Source organism: Pan troglodytes, chromosome 7 (assembly GCF_028858775.2).
Source record: "Pan troglodytes isolate AG18354 chromosome 7, NHGRI_mPanTro3-v2.0_pri, whole genome shotgun sequence".
In the NCBI taxonomy this organism is placed as follows: Eukaryota; Metazoa; Chordata; class Mammalia; order Primates; family Hominidae; genus Pan; species Pan troglodytes.
The window spans coordinates 107,042,652-107,062,719 of record NC_072405.2 but is presented as its reverse complement, the minus strand read 5'-3'; the positions used below and the strand labels follow the sequence as shown (position 1 = coordinate 107,062,719).

The following is a 20,068-nucleotide window of genomic DNA, read 5'->3' as shown; positions in this document are numbered from 1 at the left end:
ATTGAGACAAACTCTTTAACCCTTTAGAATAGTACAAAGTTGGTGCTTAATAAATAGTAATTTCCTTTCTTTATCCCTTTCCCCCAATCATTCACTTAGCACTAAATATAAAATAAATAACACTAATCACTTACATGTTCTTACCCCCTTCTCTTTTGGCTACATAAAAATATTTCTTGAGGACAAAAAACATATGGAATTCACCTTAGTAATCCTAGTACTTGGAAATTTCTGAGCAACTAGGAAGCTCTCAAGAAATATGTACTAAACAATATGATAAATTAGAGAAATAATGCAAGACAAATTGTTCCATAGAGAAGCTTTCCTCTGTGGGACTTAAATCTCTAATTAATTGCATTTATTCTTAAAATATATTTCCCATGACAAAAGCAAAGAAAGGGATTTTACCATCAGAAAAACTAAAAAAGCTCTAATGGGGGGGTCTCAGTTGATAATGGTGATGGAAAGAAGTGTCATTAGAAAAGCATTAATAAAGGGAATATCTCCTAGAAGTAAAGTTGAGCCCAAGAACACTAATAATGGCAACACAGAGAATAACAATAATGAACCTGGAGACGATGCTGACAACAAGCAATGGACATTTTTTCAGGACATCTGTCATGCAACTGTGTGACCACTGCAGACCCAAAATGGCTGATGATATTGATGATTACACCACAAAGTGTCCAATCAAACTGGTCAAATCAAACTACCCTCCAGGGGATTCTCAAATTTTGAATCCAACAGCAACAAATTATAATATATATATATAATATAATGTTCTCTAGTGTTGCTGACCTCTATATTTTTAGATGAAATCCAGTATCACCCACTCCCATAGAGGTGAAATGCTTTTCAGAGAGAAGGGAGCTATTTTCCTTAATCAGCAACTCAAAACATCTTTGTTCATAAGTGTTGTGGCAGAAAAAATGTATAATCTGGCATATTGGGCATCTGAATATTTTCCTCCAAATGCAGAGCAAAGTACCCTAAAAGTTCAAGTTGTTTCAAACTTACTATACATAGGTTACATAGTTCGGACAAAGAGCACCAGGAACCGGGTCAGCTGGTTTGTTACGAGAGCCCTGCCATGATTTACTCTACATCCTCAGACAAATTCATTCCTTCCGTAGACATTTCCTAAGTTATTACCATGTTTCAAACATTATACTAGATGATAGGAATCCAGAGGTTAAAAAATACACATAATCAATGTCTTTCTGGAACTTAGAGTCTAGTGTGGAGACAGGCAATTGGGGCAGACTGGGCAGTATTTCACCAAATTCACTTTCCTTTCACCCTGGACATAAAGATAGGCCAAATTTCCTAGCCTCCATGTAATAGCATTCTGCCCAATAGAATGTCAGCAGAAGTGAGGTGTGCCATATCCAGGCCTAGATATGGATAACCATGGAAAATCTCCCTCTAGGTTATCGACTTTCTCTCTCTATCCCCTTATGCGTCAGATGAATGCAGAAGACTCTGCAGAGAACTCAGATCTCAAAAATGATAGAGCCACAGATGGAAAGGAGCAGAGGGCCACATTCTGACCACCCCCTTGAAACCATTATGTGAACATGCAAAAGACTCCTATTGTGTGAAGTGACTGAGATTTGAAGCTGTTTGTTACAACAGTTAGTCTACTCTACCAAAGCACGAACCAAAACTATCAATACTTCCAAGACATTATGATACAGAGCATGCACAGAACGATGTATGTGGAAATACCAAAAAAGAGGTAACTCACCTGGGCTACAAGTGGATATCAGGGAGGGATCCCCAGAGGAAGAAACTCATAAGTGTGTGGCAGAGAGAAGGGAAATGGAGGGTTGCAGAGGAGAAAGTATATGCAAAGTCACAACACTTTGAGGAAACGTGGTGCGTGGGAAAAGTGTTAGTGATTGCTGACTGCTGGAATGTGGAGTCGTGCTGGGAAATGGAGCTGCTCCGTGTGTAATTGTTGAAATGACTGATAAGGAGCAGAACCTAAGAGACTCAGTGTCTGTTAGAAATGATGGACACAGAAAGAGAAAAAAGCAATAAAGGACCATGTGACTTAGAAGATGAAGGATGAGGTCAATTTTGAAAAAAATTGAAACTGAAATAGCTATGGAACATCCCAAAGAAGAATCCACAGGCAGGTGAATATATAGGCCTAGAGCTGGCGGCAGTGGTATGGATGGGAGAGAGGGGTTTGGAAATGGCCACAATGTAGATTGTGGTTGAAGTCACATCTTCACAAGTATGAACCGCATTCATAGGAGCATGATGAGGATACACAGGTCAAACAGTCACAGTGAGAAGCCAGAGATATAGGGAAGGAATAGAGAAGAGAGTGAGAGTGACAGCAAGCAAGAAAGAGAGAGAAAACATGAGAAAGAAGTCATGGAAGCCAAAGAGAAGAAACACTGAAAACGCAGTTGATGGAGGCAAGTGCTTCATAAAAGTGAAGTAAGATGATGGCCTGAAAAATGTCCATTAAATTTGACACGTAGGCAGTTATTTGCGACCTTAACAAGTCCTGTTTCAGTATTGGCAAAAGCCAGGCTATAATAGTCTGAAGAGCAAATGAAAGGTGAGGAATTAGAGGTAGGAATATAGAATACTCATCAAAGAAATTTGGTTCTAAAAACAATAAGCTAGAAGTAGACAAACATAGTTTATCTCATTTTATTTTCATTTTTATTTCTTAGGATGCAAAACTTAAACATGTTAATATGTCTAATTGTCTGAACTTTTATTTCCCTATCAATAAAATAGGGCTAATAATGACCCTTCTACATGAGCCACTGAATTGTTGTCAGAGCAAATAAAGTAACATGTGAAAGATTCTAAAGTGCTATGTAAAGTCCAATGTTATTATGTATTTATAAATGTTGAAAGAATAGAGTTATACAAGTTAAGAGTCCAGTGAAATATAGATTGGCTATAAAATCAGTGAAACATTATAATCAGTCTTAGAGGCTAGCAACAGATTCTGAAGTCCCTTGCTGGACAATTCTACTGGTACTCCTAAGTTGTAGCTTGGGTTTCCAGATGTCTTCATTATGCCAGAAAAAAAAAAAAGTGCCAGTGAATCCTGACAAATTACTGTGCATTAAGTCATTTGGGAATTTATTAGTCTTATGAGTAGTAGTTCTTAAATAAAGGTTTCTGGCAATCACCCAGTTTCACAAAGCAACAGACCAGCTCCATAATTTAAGTCTCATGACCAGTGAAATCATGGTGAATGGCCACAGCTTGCTGAGTATGTTATTCCAAGGGGTGATGGAGGTATTATGGGAAGTAAGCTAGCCATTTTAGGACTTCCCTCCTGGGAAGCTTAATCATCCAAAAGAATATGGTCCAATCATCATTTCACTAGTCTTGAAACCTCTAAAGACCCCGCAAAGAACATTATTTTTAGCACTATGACATCAATGTAACTAGTCGTATAACTTTCTAACATGTAGTTTTAACATGCCCCATCCTCCTCCCCTGGGAAGATATCTTATCCCTGTATAAGGAAAATGTCTCTTTCCTTTTCCCTGCACTTTTGTACAACTCTCCTCTGACTGGATTTCCTAGCTGCTGACATATGTTCCCCAGTTATTTTTATTTTCAGGGGTGTAGGGTGCTAATTAAGGTCAAGCAGCTGTGTCTCCAGTTCCAAACAGCAATTGTGCAGAATAAATAAACTTCCCTTTCCAATAGATATTAAAAATCCAATCCGGAGACCCAAATAAACCCCATCTGCTATTATTTTTGCATTTTAAAAAAATCTTAGGCCAGGCTATCACACTAAAGTTATGCTTCTTTTCCCCATGTTTCTCAAATATTTTATCCTTAACGTATGACACTGCCATAATAGCTATTAAACTAGGCTGAACATCTACATCTCAGGTTTTAGACTTTTTATCCACTGTAATACTGAATTTCATCCTAGGACTGAGGGCCAATAAAGTTATTTGGCATTACCTCAATCAAGGCTACAAAGAAAAAGACAAGTCTTATGTTACTCTCAAACAATATTACCAAATATTTATATGGACCTTTGTAGATAATCATTTACAGATAATTAAGTATCTTTTTCAAGTTGACCTCATTTAATCTCAAAATTATTTTGTACATTTATTATTATTCTTTATCCCTGGTTAACAGAAGAAAATTATGAGGCCTAGAGAAGTTTAAGAAACATTCCTAAGACCACATAGTTGTTTGGGAGCAGAGCCAAGTCTGTATCCAAGGTCCTCTAATTCCCTAACTCTTCACTATACCATAGATGGCCCCCATCATGTCACCCACTCTCTTTTTACTCCACTTCTCTAGCAACATGGAAAACAGCCTGGCTCCCTCTGAAGTCATTAGGAATCTTTGATGAAATGCAGACATGAACGCAGTTCTTCCTCCAATGAAAATACATAATATGTTAGTTATATAAGTAATGTAATGGGATCACTGTGGATGTGAAAAGCCTTAAAGCTTTTTAAAGGAACGCACAAATGATGCTTGGAATCCAGAAAAGCCAAAGAAGATATTACAAACAAATGACCAAATGTGGAATGGGTGTGTGTGTTTGGGGGGGAAACTCCATGAACAATAAGTATTTTCATTTGAATGGTTTGTTTTTACTTCATAAGGACTTTTCCTTCATGGAAAACCCTTGTTTTTGAAAGGAGTTCAAATGAACATTGTGACAAACCTGTAGATGGAGATGGAGGCCACGGATCGAATGAGAGATGCCAAAGCCCCCACCTTGGCAGCTTCCACCGCCCCCTGCGTTCGGTATTGCACCGTCCTCGAGTAGTTGATGTAAGGTTGGTTATAAACAACAATCTTCCCTCTTGCTTCTGAAGCCCTTCTCTGCAGTTCATCGAAAGAGGTCACCACCAGAACTTCTGCTGTAATGCCTAGAAATAAAAGTCATACAAGATTAACTTACAGTTTCCCATCAGCTGGGTTGAATTGGCACAGGAAAGGTCACATACATGCTCTTTCTGCTACATCTGGCAAACTGGTATAAGAAGATCAAAGTTTTAGAGCCATTTACCATGGGAAAAAGACTGTGGGGTTAGCCAACTTCCCAAGAGAGTGAAAAGGCATTCAAAATAATATAACATAAAAATCATAAGGTTTTTCAACTCACTTGACCAGCTGGTATTAAATCACAAACTGCTTGAAAAGATAGCTTCTTTTTTAATTCTTTCCCACCCTCAGAAGTCACAAATTTCAAAGAATGATGCTAATCATTTATTTTTAAAAATGAATTTCAGAAAGCTCTCCTTAGGATTAATGAAACACATATTAATCTTTTTATATAACTATTTTGATATGTTGCTAAACAACCTACAACAACATCATACAAAGGATGCCAGTGTGTGAAGAATACTCTTAGAAGCCAATGTTGTTCATAAATGAAACTTTCAACAAATGGTTAATGTAATCTCTCTGAAGAACCACAAAAAGTAAGCTTTCCTTCCTCCTTTGCATAGAAACATTCTTAAAGAGTGGAAACTCCCCATGCTTCCCATTTACGGTACTTGTTCATCACCAAACACATCATTATTTTTCAAATAAAAACGTTGAAGATGTTGTGTAATGGCGCTATAATCCTGTTGTCTGTGTTAGAAGAGATGTCCCTTCTTTTCTCACACCATAAGACTTGCCCACATTTTCCTGATTAGGGAACAGGGTTTCACATCTTCCAAGAAATCATTCAAAATTTGCCTGACCATTAAAGATCCAAATTGATGGAGTAGTTAGAGTAAAAAGGAAAAAATATTTGGCAACAAAGGCCAGATGCAGTGGCTAAATATATCTAAAAGAAAGAAAGTGGTAAGTGCCTAGTGTTTTGTGGCTTTAGCCATGCAGTCATGAAGTATGTCAGTAAAAAACAAAGTATCAACATATATTTCCATATTTCCTTAATATTAAAAACTAGAGAAATAAGTTTTTCTGAAAGCTTAACAAATGTTAACTGTTACTTGGAAAATCCTTTTAAAATGCACTAAAGATATGCAAGAATTTTTGCTTTCAATATAGGCCTCATGATAATGGGCCCTTTGGGCTGGCTACCCCTGGTACCATGATCCAGACTGAATTTCCATTTTCACTTTAAAGTGATTGGCTACAGATCTATAGGTATGCCTTCACCAACACTGAGAACTCAATTTATAGTCTAAAAGAAGCAATGTATAATTATGGAAACTAAGGAAACCACCAGCTTTTTTCATATAATATGCATGCATAAAAATACAAATAAGAGTTTGGCTAGACAGATTTTGAGATTCATACATTTCTGAAACCTGGAGTTACCTTGAAATTTGACTGGTGTTATTGTTGGCATAGTATGGGAACTTGGCTGATGGTTTTCAGCTGCTCCTAATGAATAACAGGTTCGATAGTCCACTCAAGGGATGTCGCAACAACAGGGCAATTTTGGCATCCAGATTGGAGCCACTAGAAATGAAGCCAAATTTCTATAAATTTTCATAGGCCACTGTGAAATTAAAGTCATACGAGGGTAGTACTTCACTATGGTCTATGCTTCCATTCAAGTTTTTTGTTTTTTTTTTTTAACAAACAAGCGAGTGGAGTCCTAAAGTGCCAAAACCTAATCTAGACACCACAGTTGCCAATGCAAATCACTAGTAGCAGCTACAGGTCAAAACCTATCACTGTGAACTTGGAAGAAGAGTTTAAATTAATCTGTTTTTCTGAAAACTCACAGTCATCTCTGATTCCTCTGTCTCCTTTATCCCCCATATGTAATCAATCCCCCAATACTGATAATTTTACTCCTTAGAAATCAATACCAATTGAAATCATGAACTCTGTTCAACCCCCTTACACTCTCACAGCAGACTGTCATTACCTCTCTTTTGAACTATTACAGGTCTCTACTCCCTGGCCCTCCCATACCACCAGTGTGCCAGCCTCCAACCTGGCTCCTTTTTACCTTCACAGAGCTGCCAGAGTGAACAAGTCAAACTACTGAAGAGTCAGATCTGCCCCAGGCACCATCCCCAACCCCTCTTCCCCATTTCCACCTCTGCCGAAAACCCATCATTTCAACATCCAAAGTCTGCCTACCTATACAGACACTTTTGCCTGTATAGACACCTACCTATACAGACACATTTTCCCACCTTCATCATGTGACCAGTACCTATGCATCCCTCAAGATTCCACTCAAGAATCACTTCTTTAGGGAGCATTCCTTGGCCTCTTGTCTCCTGTAACATCAGGGAAGCCTGGATCAGGTACCGCCCTCCTCTGGACTTTCAGAGTACCTGGGACATATCTGGGAACTGACTTAATGAAACTCTCTCTACCCCTTAAACTGTAATTTCCTCCATTTGGGTCCATGTTCATTTTTGTTTGTGTGTCAAGGGACTAACCCAGTGCCTGGCGTACATGTAGCCAGTTGGTCATTAAGCACCCCTGGAGTTCTGCTGCTCCAAATAAGAGACTGCTGACTGGATCTAAAGCATTTCCATGAATGTTCAATTTTACCTTTAAAGTTTGATAGCCCTTCTCCCATAGGAACTCAGCAGTCTGATTCCCTTACACCTACAGTACAGCTGCAGAACAATAACCAAGCAAAAGAGGCCTTGGGGCACTCAGAATAGAAATAAAAATTCCAAGTACAAAAACTTGAACACAAGAAAGCTCTTCTGATCTCTTAGAGCCTGGTTACCCTTACTTTACACAAAATTCTACATCTGGCATTTAAACCTATCAGCTATGAGAAACAACAAATCAAAAAGAGGAAATAAGGTCTGAAAACTGACAACAGTACCACAAAAAACAATGTTGGAGTCAGAAACATATAAAATAACTAACACTAAGAGAACTTTCTACAGTGACAGAAATGTTTGCTATCTGTGCTAACACAGTAGCCATTAGCCACATGTGGCTATTGACCACTTGAAATGTGACTAGACTGACTAAGAATCTGAATTTTTAATGTCATTTAATTTCAATTAATTTATACGTACATTTAAATAGCCACATGTGGGTAGAACTCACAATGACTGCAGGCTTAGGCCATTGCATAGGACAAACAGATGACAGCATCTCTTCTGGCCCTGAGGGACTTGCTTCATGAAAGTCCAATAACAGATGTGAGTCATGGTGATGACCTCCTCCAGCAGTCACAGACAAGGTGGGCCACTGTATTCAGTAGCCATTGTTTGGGAAGGCAGGGTGTGTACAAAATACTTTAGGAAGATTTTTGCTCAAATGGAATAAAATAAAACTAGACCACCTAGAAAATTTTACCCTTCCATATTAGTTTGTGTTTTGACACCTTATACCAAAGGGAATATTCATGCCTGCCTACAAATCAGCAAGCTCTTACTCTTTACTCTCATCTCCCTTCTTCCCATCCTCCCATTCCAAAAGATAGTTCATGAAAACCTCTAAGAACACAAAACCTGTGTCATATTCACAGTAAGGCCTACCCTAATGTCCCTATCAATAATTGCAACTCTCTCCCAACCTCCTATACCTCTTAGCTTGTTTAATTTTTTTACAGCATTTATCACTTTCCAGTTGTACCCCTACAATAATGTAAGTTCCAAGTGCCTGAAATACTGCCTAGCACATAATGTGTGAAACACACACACACACAAACACATACCCACAACCCACTGCATGAATGAAGAGAAACCGAAAAAATAAAAGTATAATACCCCATCCCTGATCACTCTCCAGAAATGTATACTTCCAAGGAACTTGCATATTTCTATAGGTCAGAATAATTGATGATGATAATAACAGTAATAGCTATATTTGAATGTCCATTGTTTACACTAATATTCACAGCAACTCTGCAAAGTAGTTATTATGAAGAGACTGAGATGCAGAGAAGAAAGTTCACATAACTGCTAGGTGCTGAAGCTGAGATTTTTAACTATTGGATATCTGAATCCAGGGCTCATGCTCTTCCCATTAACTGCATTGTTATATTCTTTCACAAATGTAACAAATATCAAAAGAAAAGCTTGGCATTTTAAGAGGAATTAGGAAGGAAAACAAACAGGTATATAAAAGTCTGCCTAAGTTGTCAGCAATTCTTTTCCTTAATTTATAAGAATCTTGCTCATCGATCAGGGTGCTGTTAATCACACTAGGTCCCAATCTCTTAATAAGGGAGTTGGGAGGGTGTTTCATTCTAGGACAGGAGTCATCAGACTCTGTTAGAGTAATGAAAAGGATTATAATACTAATTTCTGAAGAGAATGTGGGACTGAAGCTAAAAATACTCACTATAAAGTAACTCTTTTGGCTATAGTTATTATATCACAAAAATATTATAAAAATCCTCAGGTTCCTTTCTATCTTCCACACCTAATTTTCAAAACCGATCAATTTTTTAAAGCCACTTAACCTGTGTGTAATTACTACTGTGGTCTCCTAGCACAGACAACAGCTGCTGACTGCTGTGGTATTGACATGGATCATCTAGTCTATAGAGAATTTGATAAAAAGACTCCAATCTCAGTCTCTCCTGATTTGATTCTTCCCCAAAACAGTTAACAATAAGAAGATAATGAAATAATCTTACAACATTTTCTACCATTAAAATAAAAAGACTTATAGACAGAAAAACGTGTCTATGGGCTTATTTTAATGTGGTATGTTTTAGAAAATTGATTCTGATTTCAGAAGTCTTCACCTCTGAACAGGAAATAGTCTAGCCCTACCCAAAGGAAACCTAGCTTTCTACTCTTATCACATAATCTTCTAATGTGTGCACTATGCAAGATAACTAGGTCCATGGAATGGCTGATTTTTCCAGAACTCAGAGTTATGGAGAAGAGAAACAATTGTTCTGGGAAACTCAGTGTTTTGGCTTGAAGTGGTAAGGAAACTGCACATTCATGGAAGGCAGATAAAAGAACATCACAACAGTTCTTTCTGAGTGTCCATTTGTTTATGGAGAATATTGTGATTGTGCAATGTCCTTTTGGTGGAAGAATATGCCTTACAGATTCAAATTAATTCAACAAATGTATAGCCTTCCTACTGGGCCAAAATTTCATGCTGGGCAATGTGGACAATAGGAAGATGAGGAAATTCCAGTACTATCCTTAAGGATTGTATAATCTGGAGGAGAAAAAAATAAGTAAACAATAACTTTAAAAAGAACACAGTCACAGCACTAAATGAAAGTACAAAGTACAATTTCATGAGAGAACATAAATCAGCATTAATTCTGACTAAAGGAAGAAATCTAGGAAGTTTCCTATAAAGAAGAAACTTTAAGAAGGCTTTAGAAGATTTCAGTGGCCTGAAAATGAGGGAAGGACGTTTTCAGGTAGAGAACAAAGAAGAGAAGACAAAAATAGATGAAACACCTATTCATTTACAGTGATTAGGAGTATTCCTGCCAGGCCCCAAAACAGACAGTGGGACACTTTATGATCTCCCAACTTTTAACCAAGGTATTTATGGACCTCCATCTTCATTCTGTGAATTCCAGGAAGAAAAGGAAAACAGTATCTCTGAATAAATTTTCAGGGAAAAAAATTAAAACTTAGCTACTGGTTGAGAGAAAGAGGAACAAGGGGCAAAGTGCAACTCCAAGTGATAACTGAAGGCACATGACCCATCCTCTCCGGACTGTGTCTCCTGAGATCTGGCTGAAATTAGACCTGCTCTGTTGGCCTTGTGAGAGAGCCCGGACCCCACTGCATCAAAATCCATGGGCACAATAAATTATAATTACCACTAGAGAGCCAGCTGCTTGCCCTGTTGGGTGGTGTGCTGAGAGCCACTTGCTGTACTGATACCTGAGGACAAGCCACAAGCAAAGTATCCTGTCTACTTTGACTTCTAAAATATTGAGTTTATACAGAGACTTTTGTTATTTAGTGGAGAGGTGCCTATCACAGGCCCATTATGTTCAATTCAACATGAAATGTAGGACACTTCAGGTTTATAAGAACCCAACTAGCAATAAGCAGCCATAAGCATAGACTGCTTCTGGTCCTTAGAAATTGGATTGCCTTAAAATCCAAACTTTTCCCATTGTTTTTGCAGCAGCATGAACAGGCACTCAGACTTGAGTACCTTGATTTCTTATAGTAATTATCACAGGGAACATTTATACTCTAAAACATGAAATATACTCTTTTCCAAAAACAACTTGTTTTGAATATGGTTGCTTTGAAGCATGGCTGACATGGTGGTTGCTTTCTCTCTAATCACTGGGTGTTTCCTTGTAAAGGTGACTAATGTGCGTGAGTGAGGGACGGCTTTCATGAAAACTGCTGTCATCTAACCTGGTAAAGTGAGCAGCAGGAAGCATAATGCACCTCAGTCAGGTTCAAGCAGTATTTACAGAGGAAAATCCAGGTGTGGCAATGGGTGGGATATGGAGGTGAGTTGCCAGCTACAGTAGACTAAAATGGGCTAGTTATCATGGTCTGGGGGTCATGGCTAGCTTCCCTGGGAAGCTGGGATGGGAAAAATGAGTGCCAGTTGACTAGGAGACACTGGCTGGAGGGTGGGTAGGAGAGAGGACTAAGATGAGAAAGTAAGCAGAAATTGAGGGAGAGAATGACGACAGAAGGCTGGCCACGTCTGCAGGGTGATATCACATGGGAGACTTGTATTAAGGACTTTGGGTAAGGATAGGGAAGTCAGACAAATTCACATTCACAGTTAAAAATATCACTAGGCTCAGCTTGAGGAAAAGCTTGGAGGAAGTCAGAAAAGGTATAGAGGACTGTTGAAAGGACTACTGCCACATTCTGGGTAAGAGGTGACAGTGGCTTAGATTGGGACAGGGCAGTGGAGATAAAGCATAGTAGGCCACTTTCAGTAACAGCATGATGACACACTGTTTACTGCAATGGGATTTTATACTCCAGCAAGCATAGTGCCCAAACTGTGTAATGATTGTTTTATGAGGGAAAGTTTTATATAAACTGAAATTTAGTCATCAGATCATTCAAAACTAAGAAGACATTTCTAAAAATTTTAAGTTGAATATTTTCAGTGAAACAAGCCAACATCTTACTCTGTAACTTTTTTTTGAAAAAACAGGGTATTTATTACATTATGCATTATTCGATATATGCTTAAAGCAGAGGATTTCTTTGTCAATAACAAGAAATGCCTATCACTACATACCCTGGCTTGAATGCTGGCTATAAAGCTCACCAGCCTTTTGATCCTGAATAAGCTACTTAACTTTTTTTTATCCTGTGAAATGGGAATCACAATAATATTGGCATCACCAGGCTTCTTGTGATCATCATATGAGATAATGGTGGTAAAATTGCTCTATGTTCCATAAAGCACTATAAGACAAAGGTAGTTATTTAAGGGCTGTGGACATATATTTAGTGGGCATAAGCAATAAGTATCTGGTTTATTTAAAATTTCACTTCAAGCCAAATTACCAGGAATAAAACAAAGTGGATATGACTTCAGTAAATATCAAGCCTACTTGGCTCAGAGTAGAGCTATTCCTTATAACATCAGACAGCTCCAGTTTTTACTAAAGCAATAATTTAGGTCCGATATCCTAAAGATCCTACATCAGGCTGGACAGAAAAGTGGAGTAGGCTCCATGGGTCTACTTGGCAGCCAAGAGTACAGAGGAAGTGATGGAGGGGTGGATGAGAGAACCAAGGAAGGGAGTTTTTGGAGAAAAAAACAGCAGAAGAATAGGACATAAGAGAAAAATATACCAGTAGCCCTGTCCAAAACAGACTTATGACATATGTTCCATTATTTCCTCTCAAAACTCATGCCCACCCATTGCCTTGTAAACTGCGATATCTCAGTCAATGACACTGAGCCTGGACTTGGCCAAGAGACTTTCTCTGGCCAATGGAATATGAATACGCATGATATACGGTCATAATTGAGCAGGAGCTTTAAGGACCATTGCAAGATTTGGCATTGTCTCTAAGAAAATGTGGTACATATACACCATGGAATACTATGCAGCCATAAAAAGGAACAAGATCATGTCCTTTGCAGGGTCATGGGTGGATCTGGAAGCCATTATCCTCAGCAAACTAATGCAGAAACAGTAAATCAAATACTGTATGTTCTCGCTTATAAGTGGGAGCTGAACAATGAGAACACACGGACACAGGGAGGGGAACAACACACACTGGGGCCTGTTGAGGAGTGGAGTACGGGGAGGGAGAGCATTGGGAAAAACAGCTAATGCATGCTTGACTTAATACCTAGGTAATGGGTTGATAGGTGCAACAAACCACCATGGCACACGTTTACCTATGTTAACAAACCTGCACATCCTGCACATGTACCCCAGAACTTAAAAAGAAAAATAAAAAAGAAAAAGAGAGATCATTGCCCTCAGCCAGGAGAATGGCATGTCCCAGATGGAAGCTGCTCCTTCTGTCTGCATTCTGGGGTAAAAAAAGATACCTGAGGCAGGAGCAAAGGCACTACTAACTGGCAGATATATGTATATATATATACAGAACAAGAATTAAAGCTTGGTTTTTGTGAACCACTGAGATTTTGGAGGTTGTTTGTTACCACAGCGTTACTGAGTGAAAACTGACTAATTCAGTGGCTCTGAATTTAAAGTTTCTATCAAAGTTTTTCACAATCTATGGCTGACTGATAGAAGATATAGAATGAATATATGTGATACCTTAGGGAAGATTGTTCAGTGAAAATTAGATAACTACTTCCTCCTCCTATCACACATCAAAATGATCAACACCAGACGGCAGGAAACAAACAAATCTGAAGAATTCAGCAAGTGTTAAGTGATCTAACACCTGTAGACTAAATGACAAAGAATTGTAAATAGGAGATAAGCTCAAGATCATTAAAATACAGTATTGGCAGCTTTGGTTAGCTAACCCACCCAATGTCATTTCTAAATAAAACAAGCAGCCATGTTATACTCTTTAATAATTCCACACACATTCAGCAGATTTCACTATTTCATCCCTAAATGTATTTGCTTTCTAAATTCCATCTTTATAAACCAAGGGCAAAAATGATAGAAACTAGTGTGCTTATGTTTGTAGCAAGTACAAAATGTTATTACAGTGCTATATTAGAGGGCTAAAATAACTGTATGAAAATGGTATAACAAACTGGGCTTTTTTATGTAGATATGCTTAAAATTTTAAGTGTGTCTTATGTTCTTCTTAGAGAAGTAAAACTTGAGTGAAACTACTGTGACAAAACAGAATTTCTACCCTAAATAATGATAAACTTGGCTCAGTTTCACATGATTCAATACAACATAATTTGTCACTGGAAGAAGATTCTAGAGACATGGGTTAAATATCAGAACTATATGAATTACATGAAAATTTTCTGGATTTCATTTTATGAAAGTTCATTGGCTTGATGGGCACAAATCCAATTATCGATGTTAATTCTGTTACAATTAAAAGCCAGTACCATATAGTTTTAAGGAGGAGAGAGTAAGGGCATTAGCCACATTTTATAGGTGACAAAATGGAGGCACAACGAAGCTCAAATATCTTACCAAACTAGACAGTGACAGTGCTTGGATTTGAATCCAGGTCAGACCGACTCCAAACCCATGGTGTTAGCTTCATATTCAAAATCTGTGTGGTGTTCTCCCCCAAAACATCTGCAGGCTCTCCTAGACCTTACATCCTAACTATAGGCCCAGGGAAAGAGAAAGTATCTTTTCCAGAAGTTCCCACTGCAAAGACAGAGGAGACTTCATTTTTTTTCAGAAGCCCCAGGCACAAGTCTTTTAAAGATTCATGAGTTTTATGCCCACTCATAAATCTAATACCATGGCCATAGGAAAGGGCTATGCTGACTACCTTAAGCCAAGCAAGGCCATTCCACCCCCAGACCTGGGTAAGGGGCCAATCCTACCCAAACCACATAGCTTGGAGTGGGCCAAGGCTGTAGTTCCCAAATAGAATAAAAATGGATCCTGGGTACCAAACAACAGAAGGCCACCACAGGGGATGTCCCTTGATATTGCCACAATTTGTAGCACAATGCTTTTTGCATATTTTGAATTCAATATGTTTGCTGAATTGAATTGAATTAAATATCCCACATTGTTCATGATCCACTTTAGCAGGGCAAAGAGCCTCCTGGGCCATTTATCCCCAACCACTGAAATCAACAAAATGAATAGGAAGTTTTTAATAAGCTTTTGATGAGCTACCAATTAAGAAAACCAGGCATCCATTTAACAACAATAATAATTTATTAATCCACACCAGAAACTTAGGCACAAACGCTATGGTAATAGAAATATTATTGCTACAGGAGCTCGTAGCTTGATTCATTCCCAAGGATCCATGTGGACCATTTGTAATCCCCAAGCCATATTTAAAACCACTATTCTATCTATACAACTTTGTCATGGAGTCCAAAACTTTAAACATTTGCAGAATTTCCATTGGATTGTAGGGTAAGGATTTCAAATATTTAAATAAAAAAATGATGTGTGTATAGATTCAATATAAATTCAAGTGGTAAAAGGTGATAATTCTTCAGTTTAAGAGACTTGAGTGAAAATAATGATATCAGAAATAGCTATTGTATGTGTACTCTGGCCAGGAACCATGCAAAGATCTTAACATGTATTATTTAATGTAATCCTTATGTCCCTATGTGATAGGTATTACTGCCACCCATCGGTAAATATATTGACATGAAAGCTGAGACTTGACCTAGGTCACATAGTGTGGTTGGTAGTACATCTAAAATTCAAACACAGACCTATCTGATGGAGATCTATTTCTAACAGAAAGAGATGGAGAGAGAGCAACAGTACTTCTGGTCATTGAATCCTCATCTGATTATTCATCCATACATTTTATCTACAAGATGCCTAAATACTAAACATACAAAATTTAGAGGCCATCTTACACAGCACAATGCATTTACTAGCTGCCACATAGATTAGAATATGAAGACACAGAATAATTGTTGCTGAGTGGTCCTTAAATGTATATTTTAATCTTTCCCTCTTTGTTTAACCTAGAACAAAAGTTAAAGTAAAACTGTCTTATCAAGCAGATTTATCTGACGGTCACTTCAGGAAAGATTTAATTAAAATAATAATAACAATGAACTACCATTTCTATAGGTCTTACAATATGCCAGGCACTGCTCTAAATGTTTTACTTACATTAACTCAGTGGATTCTCTCGACAGCCCTATAATGTAGGCACTTTTATCACCTTCATTAAATATAAAATACTTTATTTATTTATACTTCTGTTTTACTTATTTCCTGACTTATTACCAAAGGAATTTGAAGAGACTTGCAAAATTACATTGAAGAAAATAAGAAGAAAGGAAGAAGGTAAAGAAAGAAAGGAAGAAGGTATAGTAAAATAAAATAACGCTACAGATAATATTATCAGAAAAAATATCCATCATAGGATTTGTGTAGTTGCTGGAGAGGACCATAAATTTAGCTACAAACTTCCTGGCAAACAAATCAAAAAGCAAAACATAATCAGGCAGAAGATTCACAATGTCCATAATAGGAAAACACGCCAGTTGCTTAAGAGTAGCACAAATTTCCCATAAGAAAGTTATTTTCCTACAAGAAAATTATATAATTAAAAATGCCATGTGATACAATAATGTACAAAAGTCCATTTCTACCATGAGTATAAAATGTGGAATGTAACTCCTCTTCATCCCTCCATTTCCATTTTCTCCCTCTCCCTTAGTAATAACCGTTTTAATTTTGCTGGGAAGATGACTGTCTAGAGTTTTAAAAAGACCCCATTTTCTAGCTTCTCTGTAGCTAGATGTGGCCATGTTACTTAAAGGGGGTGGCATGTCTTTATCCTGGTCACTCAAATGCAGATGGAAGAAGCCATCCTGGATGACGAGGTAGGCTTGGAAAGGAACATCTGGACAGTGGAATCTGGGTTGCTAACACTCTGGTGCATAGTTATCTATAATTTCATATGACAGAGAAAGAAACTTCTATGGTGTGTAAGCTACTATTGTTTTGGGTTTTCTATTATTTTTAGCTAACTGAAGAATGAGGGGGACAGAAAACTTCTTTGTATTAGGTGATCAGGGAAGACTTCTCTGAGGAGATATTTAAGCTGAAAAACTGAAGGATTTTATGCTAAGGAACTATGGACAAGAAGAATGGAGACAAGAATACTCATTGCAGAGGTCACTGTACCTACAAAAGCCTCTAGGCAGGAAAACCTTCACAAGAAGCTGAAAGAGGATTTTTTGCGGCTGGAGTGCAGTAAGAAAGGGCAAAGAGAAACATGAGACAAAATCTGACAAAAAGGCAGGAACCATATCATGCAGGGCCTCCTGGGCCATGGTGAAGAGTTAGAATTTGTGTTGGCAGGGATAAGTAGAAAAGGGAATCCTTGTACACTGTTGAAGAGAATGTAAATTGCGAATGCCATTATGAAAAACAGTGTGGAGGCTCCTCAAAAAACTAAAAATAGAGCTAAAAAATTAAAAATAGGGCTACCATATGACCCAGCAATCCCACTACTGGGTACACATATCCAAATAATATGAAATCAGTATGTCAAAGAGATACCTGCACTCCTATGTTCATTACAACATTATTGACAATACCCAAGATATGGAATCAACCTAAGTGTCCATCAGTGAATGAATGGATAAAGGAAATGTGGTATATAGGCACAATGGAATTACTATTCGGCCTTACCAAAAAAAGAAATATTGTCATTTGCAACAACTTGGATGAACTTGAAGGCCATTATGTTAAGTAAAATAGGCCAGGCACACAAAGAAAAATGCCATCTGAGCTTACTTATACGTGGAATCTAGAAAACTCAAATTCATAGAAACAGAGAGTAAAATAATGATTACCAGAGATGAGGGAATGTAGAGATTGGGAAGAAGTTGGTCAAAGGACACAAATTTTCAGTTAGAAAAAGTTCAAGAGATATGTTGTACATCATGCTGACTATAGTTAGTAACAATAGATTGTATACTTGAAAATTGCTAAGAGGATAGATTCTAAGTGTTATCACCACAAAAAAATGTTAAGTATGTGAGGTAATGGATATGCCTGATTTGGCCATTACATAGTGTACATACATATCAAAACATCACACTTGTACAGTACAAATCATATAATTTTTACTTGTCTAATTAAAAATTAATTTTTAAAACTGTAAAACCCAAGAGCTGAAAAATGAAAAAAGAAAGGAGAGAGAATTTATTTATTAGTCAATGGAAGAACAGAGTCTGGCAAATAGGAGGGGTCTTCAAGAAGTTCATGAAAAATGTGTATTATAAAAAAATAGATTTCAACTTTTTTGCATCAAAATAAACTCATACTAATTTATTATAACATATCTGAACAGAATCTAGTTTGAGGCACTAAGAAGGATAAGACATCAGTTTTAAAAGAGCCCCTATCAAAAACTGGATAGCTATATGCAAAAGAATGAAATTGGACCTCTATTTCCCACTGTACACAAAAATCAAACCAAAATGGATAAAATATTTCAATAGAAGTCCTAAAACAATGAAACTACTAGAATAAAACTTTGGAGAAATGTCCCAGAACATTGGTCTGGGCAAATATTTTTTGTTTAAGACCTGAAAAGCACAGGCAACCCAAGCAAAAATATATAATTGGGATTATATCAACCTAAAAAGCTTCTGCACAGCAAAGAAAACAATCGACAAGTGAAAAGACAACACACAGAATGAGAGAAAATATTTGCAAACTATCCATCTGACAAGGGATTAATAACCAGAACATATAAGGAGTTCAAACAACTCAATAGCAAAAAAAATAAAATAAAAAAAATAAATAAATAAAAATTCAGATTAAATATTGGGCAAAAGGTTTGAACACACATTTCTCAAAAGACATACAAATGGCCAAGAAGTACATGAAAAAAATGCTCAATATCCCTAATCATCAGAGAAATGCAAATGAAAACCACAATGAGACAGCATCTCACCACACGCAATAACAGATGCTGGTGAGGATGTGGAGAAAGGGGAACCTTCATACACTATTGGTGGGAATGCAAATTAGTACAGCCTAATGTACAGTATGAAGGTTCCTCAGAAAACTAAAAGTAGAACCACCATATGATCCAGTAATTCTACTACTTGGTATATATCAAAAAGAAAGGAAATCAATACATCAAAGAGATATCTGCACTCCCGTGTTTATTTCAGCACTGCTAACAATAGTGAAAATACGGAATCAAGCTAAGTACCCATCAACAGATGAATGAAGAAAGAAAATGCCATATATATACACAATGAAATATCATTCAGCCATAAAAAGGAATGAAATCCTGTCATTTGCAGCAACATAGATGGAATTGAAGACCATTATGTTAAGTGAAAAAGTCCAAGCACAGAAAGACAAATATCATATAGTCTCACTCACATGTGGGAGCTAAAAAAGTAGATCTCATGAAGATAGAGATTGGTAGTTATCAGAGGCCAGGAAGAGGAGAGGGGAGAAGAGTCGAAGAAACAAATAGAATATAAATGCATTTATTACCACTGAACTACACACTTAAAAAAGGTAAAGATGGTAAATTATATATGTATATTTTAGTACAATAAAAAAATATTTTTTTGAAAAAGAGCCCCCATCAGTGCAACATGAATTCTGCTAAAATTGAAACAAGAACAAACAGCAAATTTAAGGTGAAGCTTGGGAAGAAGAATGGTGAAATCATTGCTGCTTTATGAAAAGTTTACAGGGACAATGCCTCAAAGGAATCAGCAGCCTACAGATCGATAACTCATTTTAAGAAGGGACAAGACAATGTTGAAAATGAAGCTTGCAGTGGCAGATCATCCACATCAATCTGTGAGGAAAAAAATTCACTTTGTTCATGTCCTAATTGAAGAAGAGTGACAATTAACAGCAGAAACAATAACCAACACCATAGATATCTTGATTTGTCAGCTTATGCAATTCTGACTAAAATATCAAAGTTGGGCAAACTTTCCACTTGATGGGTGCCAAAACCATTGTGCCCAGATCAGTTGCAGAGAAGAGCAGAGGTTTCAATGAAAATTTTAAACAAGTGGAATCAAGATTCTATAGCATTTCTTTAAATAACTGTAACAGGAG

The 20,068-nt window shown here is 37.3% G+C and overlaps 1 protein-coding gene across 5 annotated transcripts in view; it reads right to left on the bottom strand.

Annotated features, from left to right (window-relative positions):
* Positions 1-20,068, bottom strand: part of CPQ (carboxypeptidase Q) — a 619,593-nt gene that overhangs the window by 419,527 nt on the left and 179,998 nt on the right. For all 5 annotated transcript variants that reach the window (XR_008536792.2, XM_063816441.1, XM_054656909.2 and 2 more), the window contains one exon: positions 4,682-4,889. Coding sequence is in view for 4 of the 5 variants with exons in the window: in XM_063816441.1 (XP_063672511.1) it covers positions 4,682-4,889 (208 nt within the window). In the remaining variant the exon portion in view is untranslated. The remainder of the gene's footprint in view (positions 1-4,681; positions 4,890-20,068) is intronic.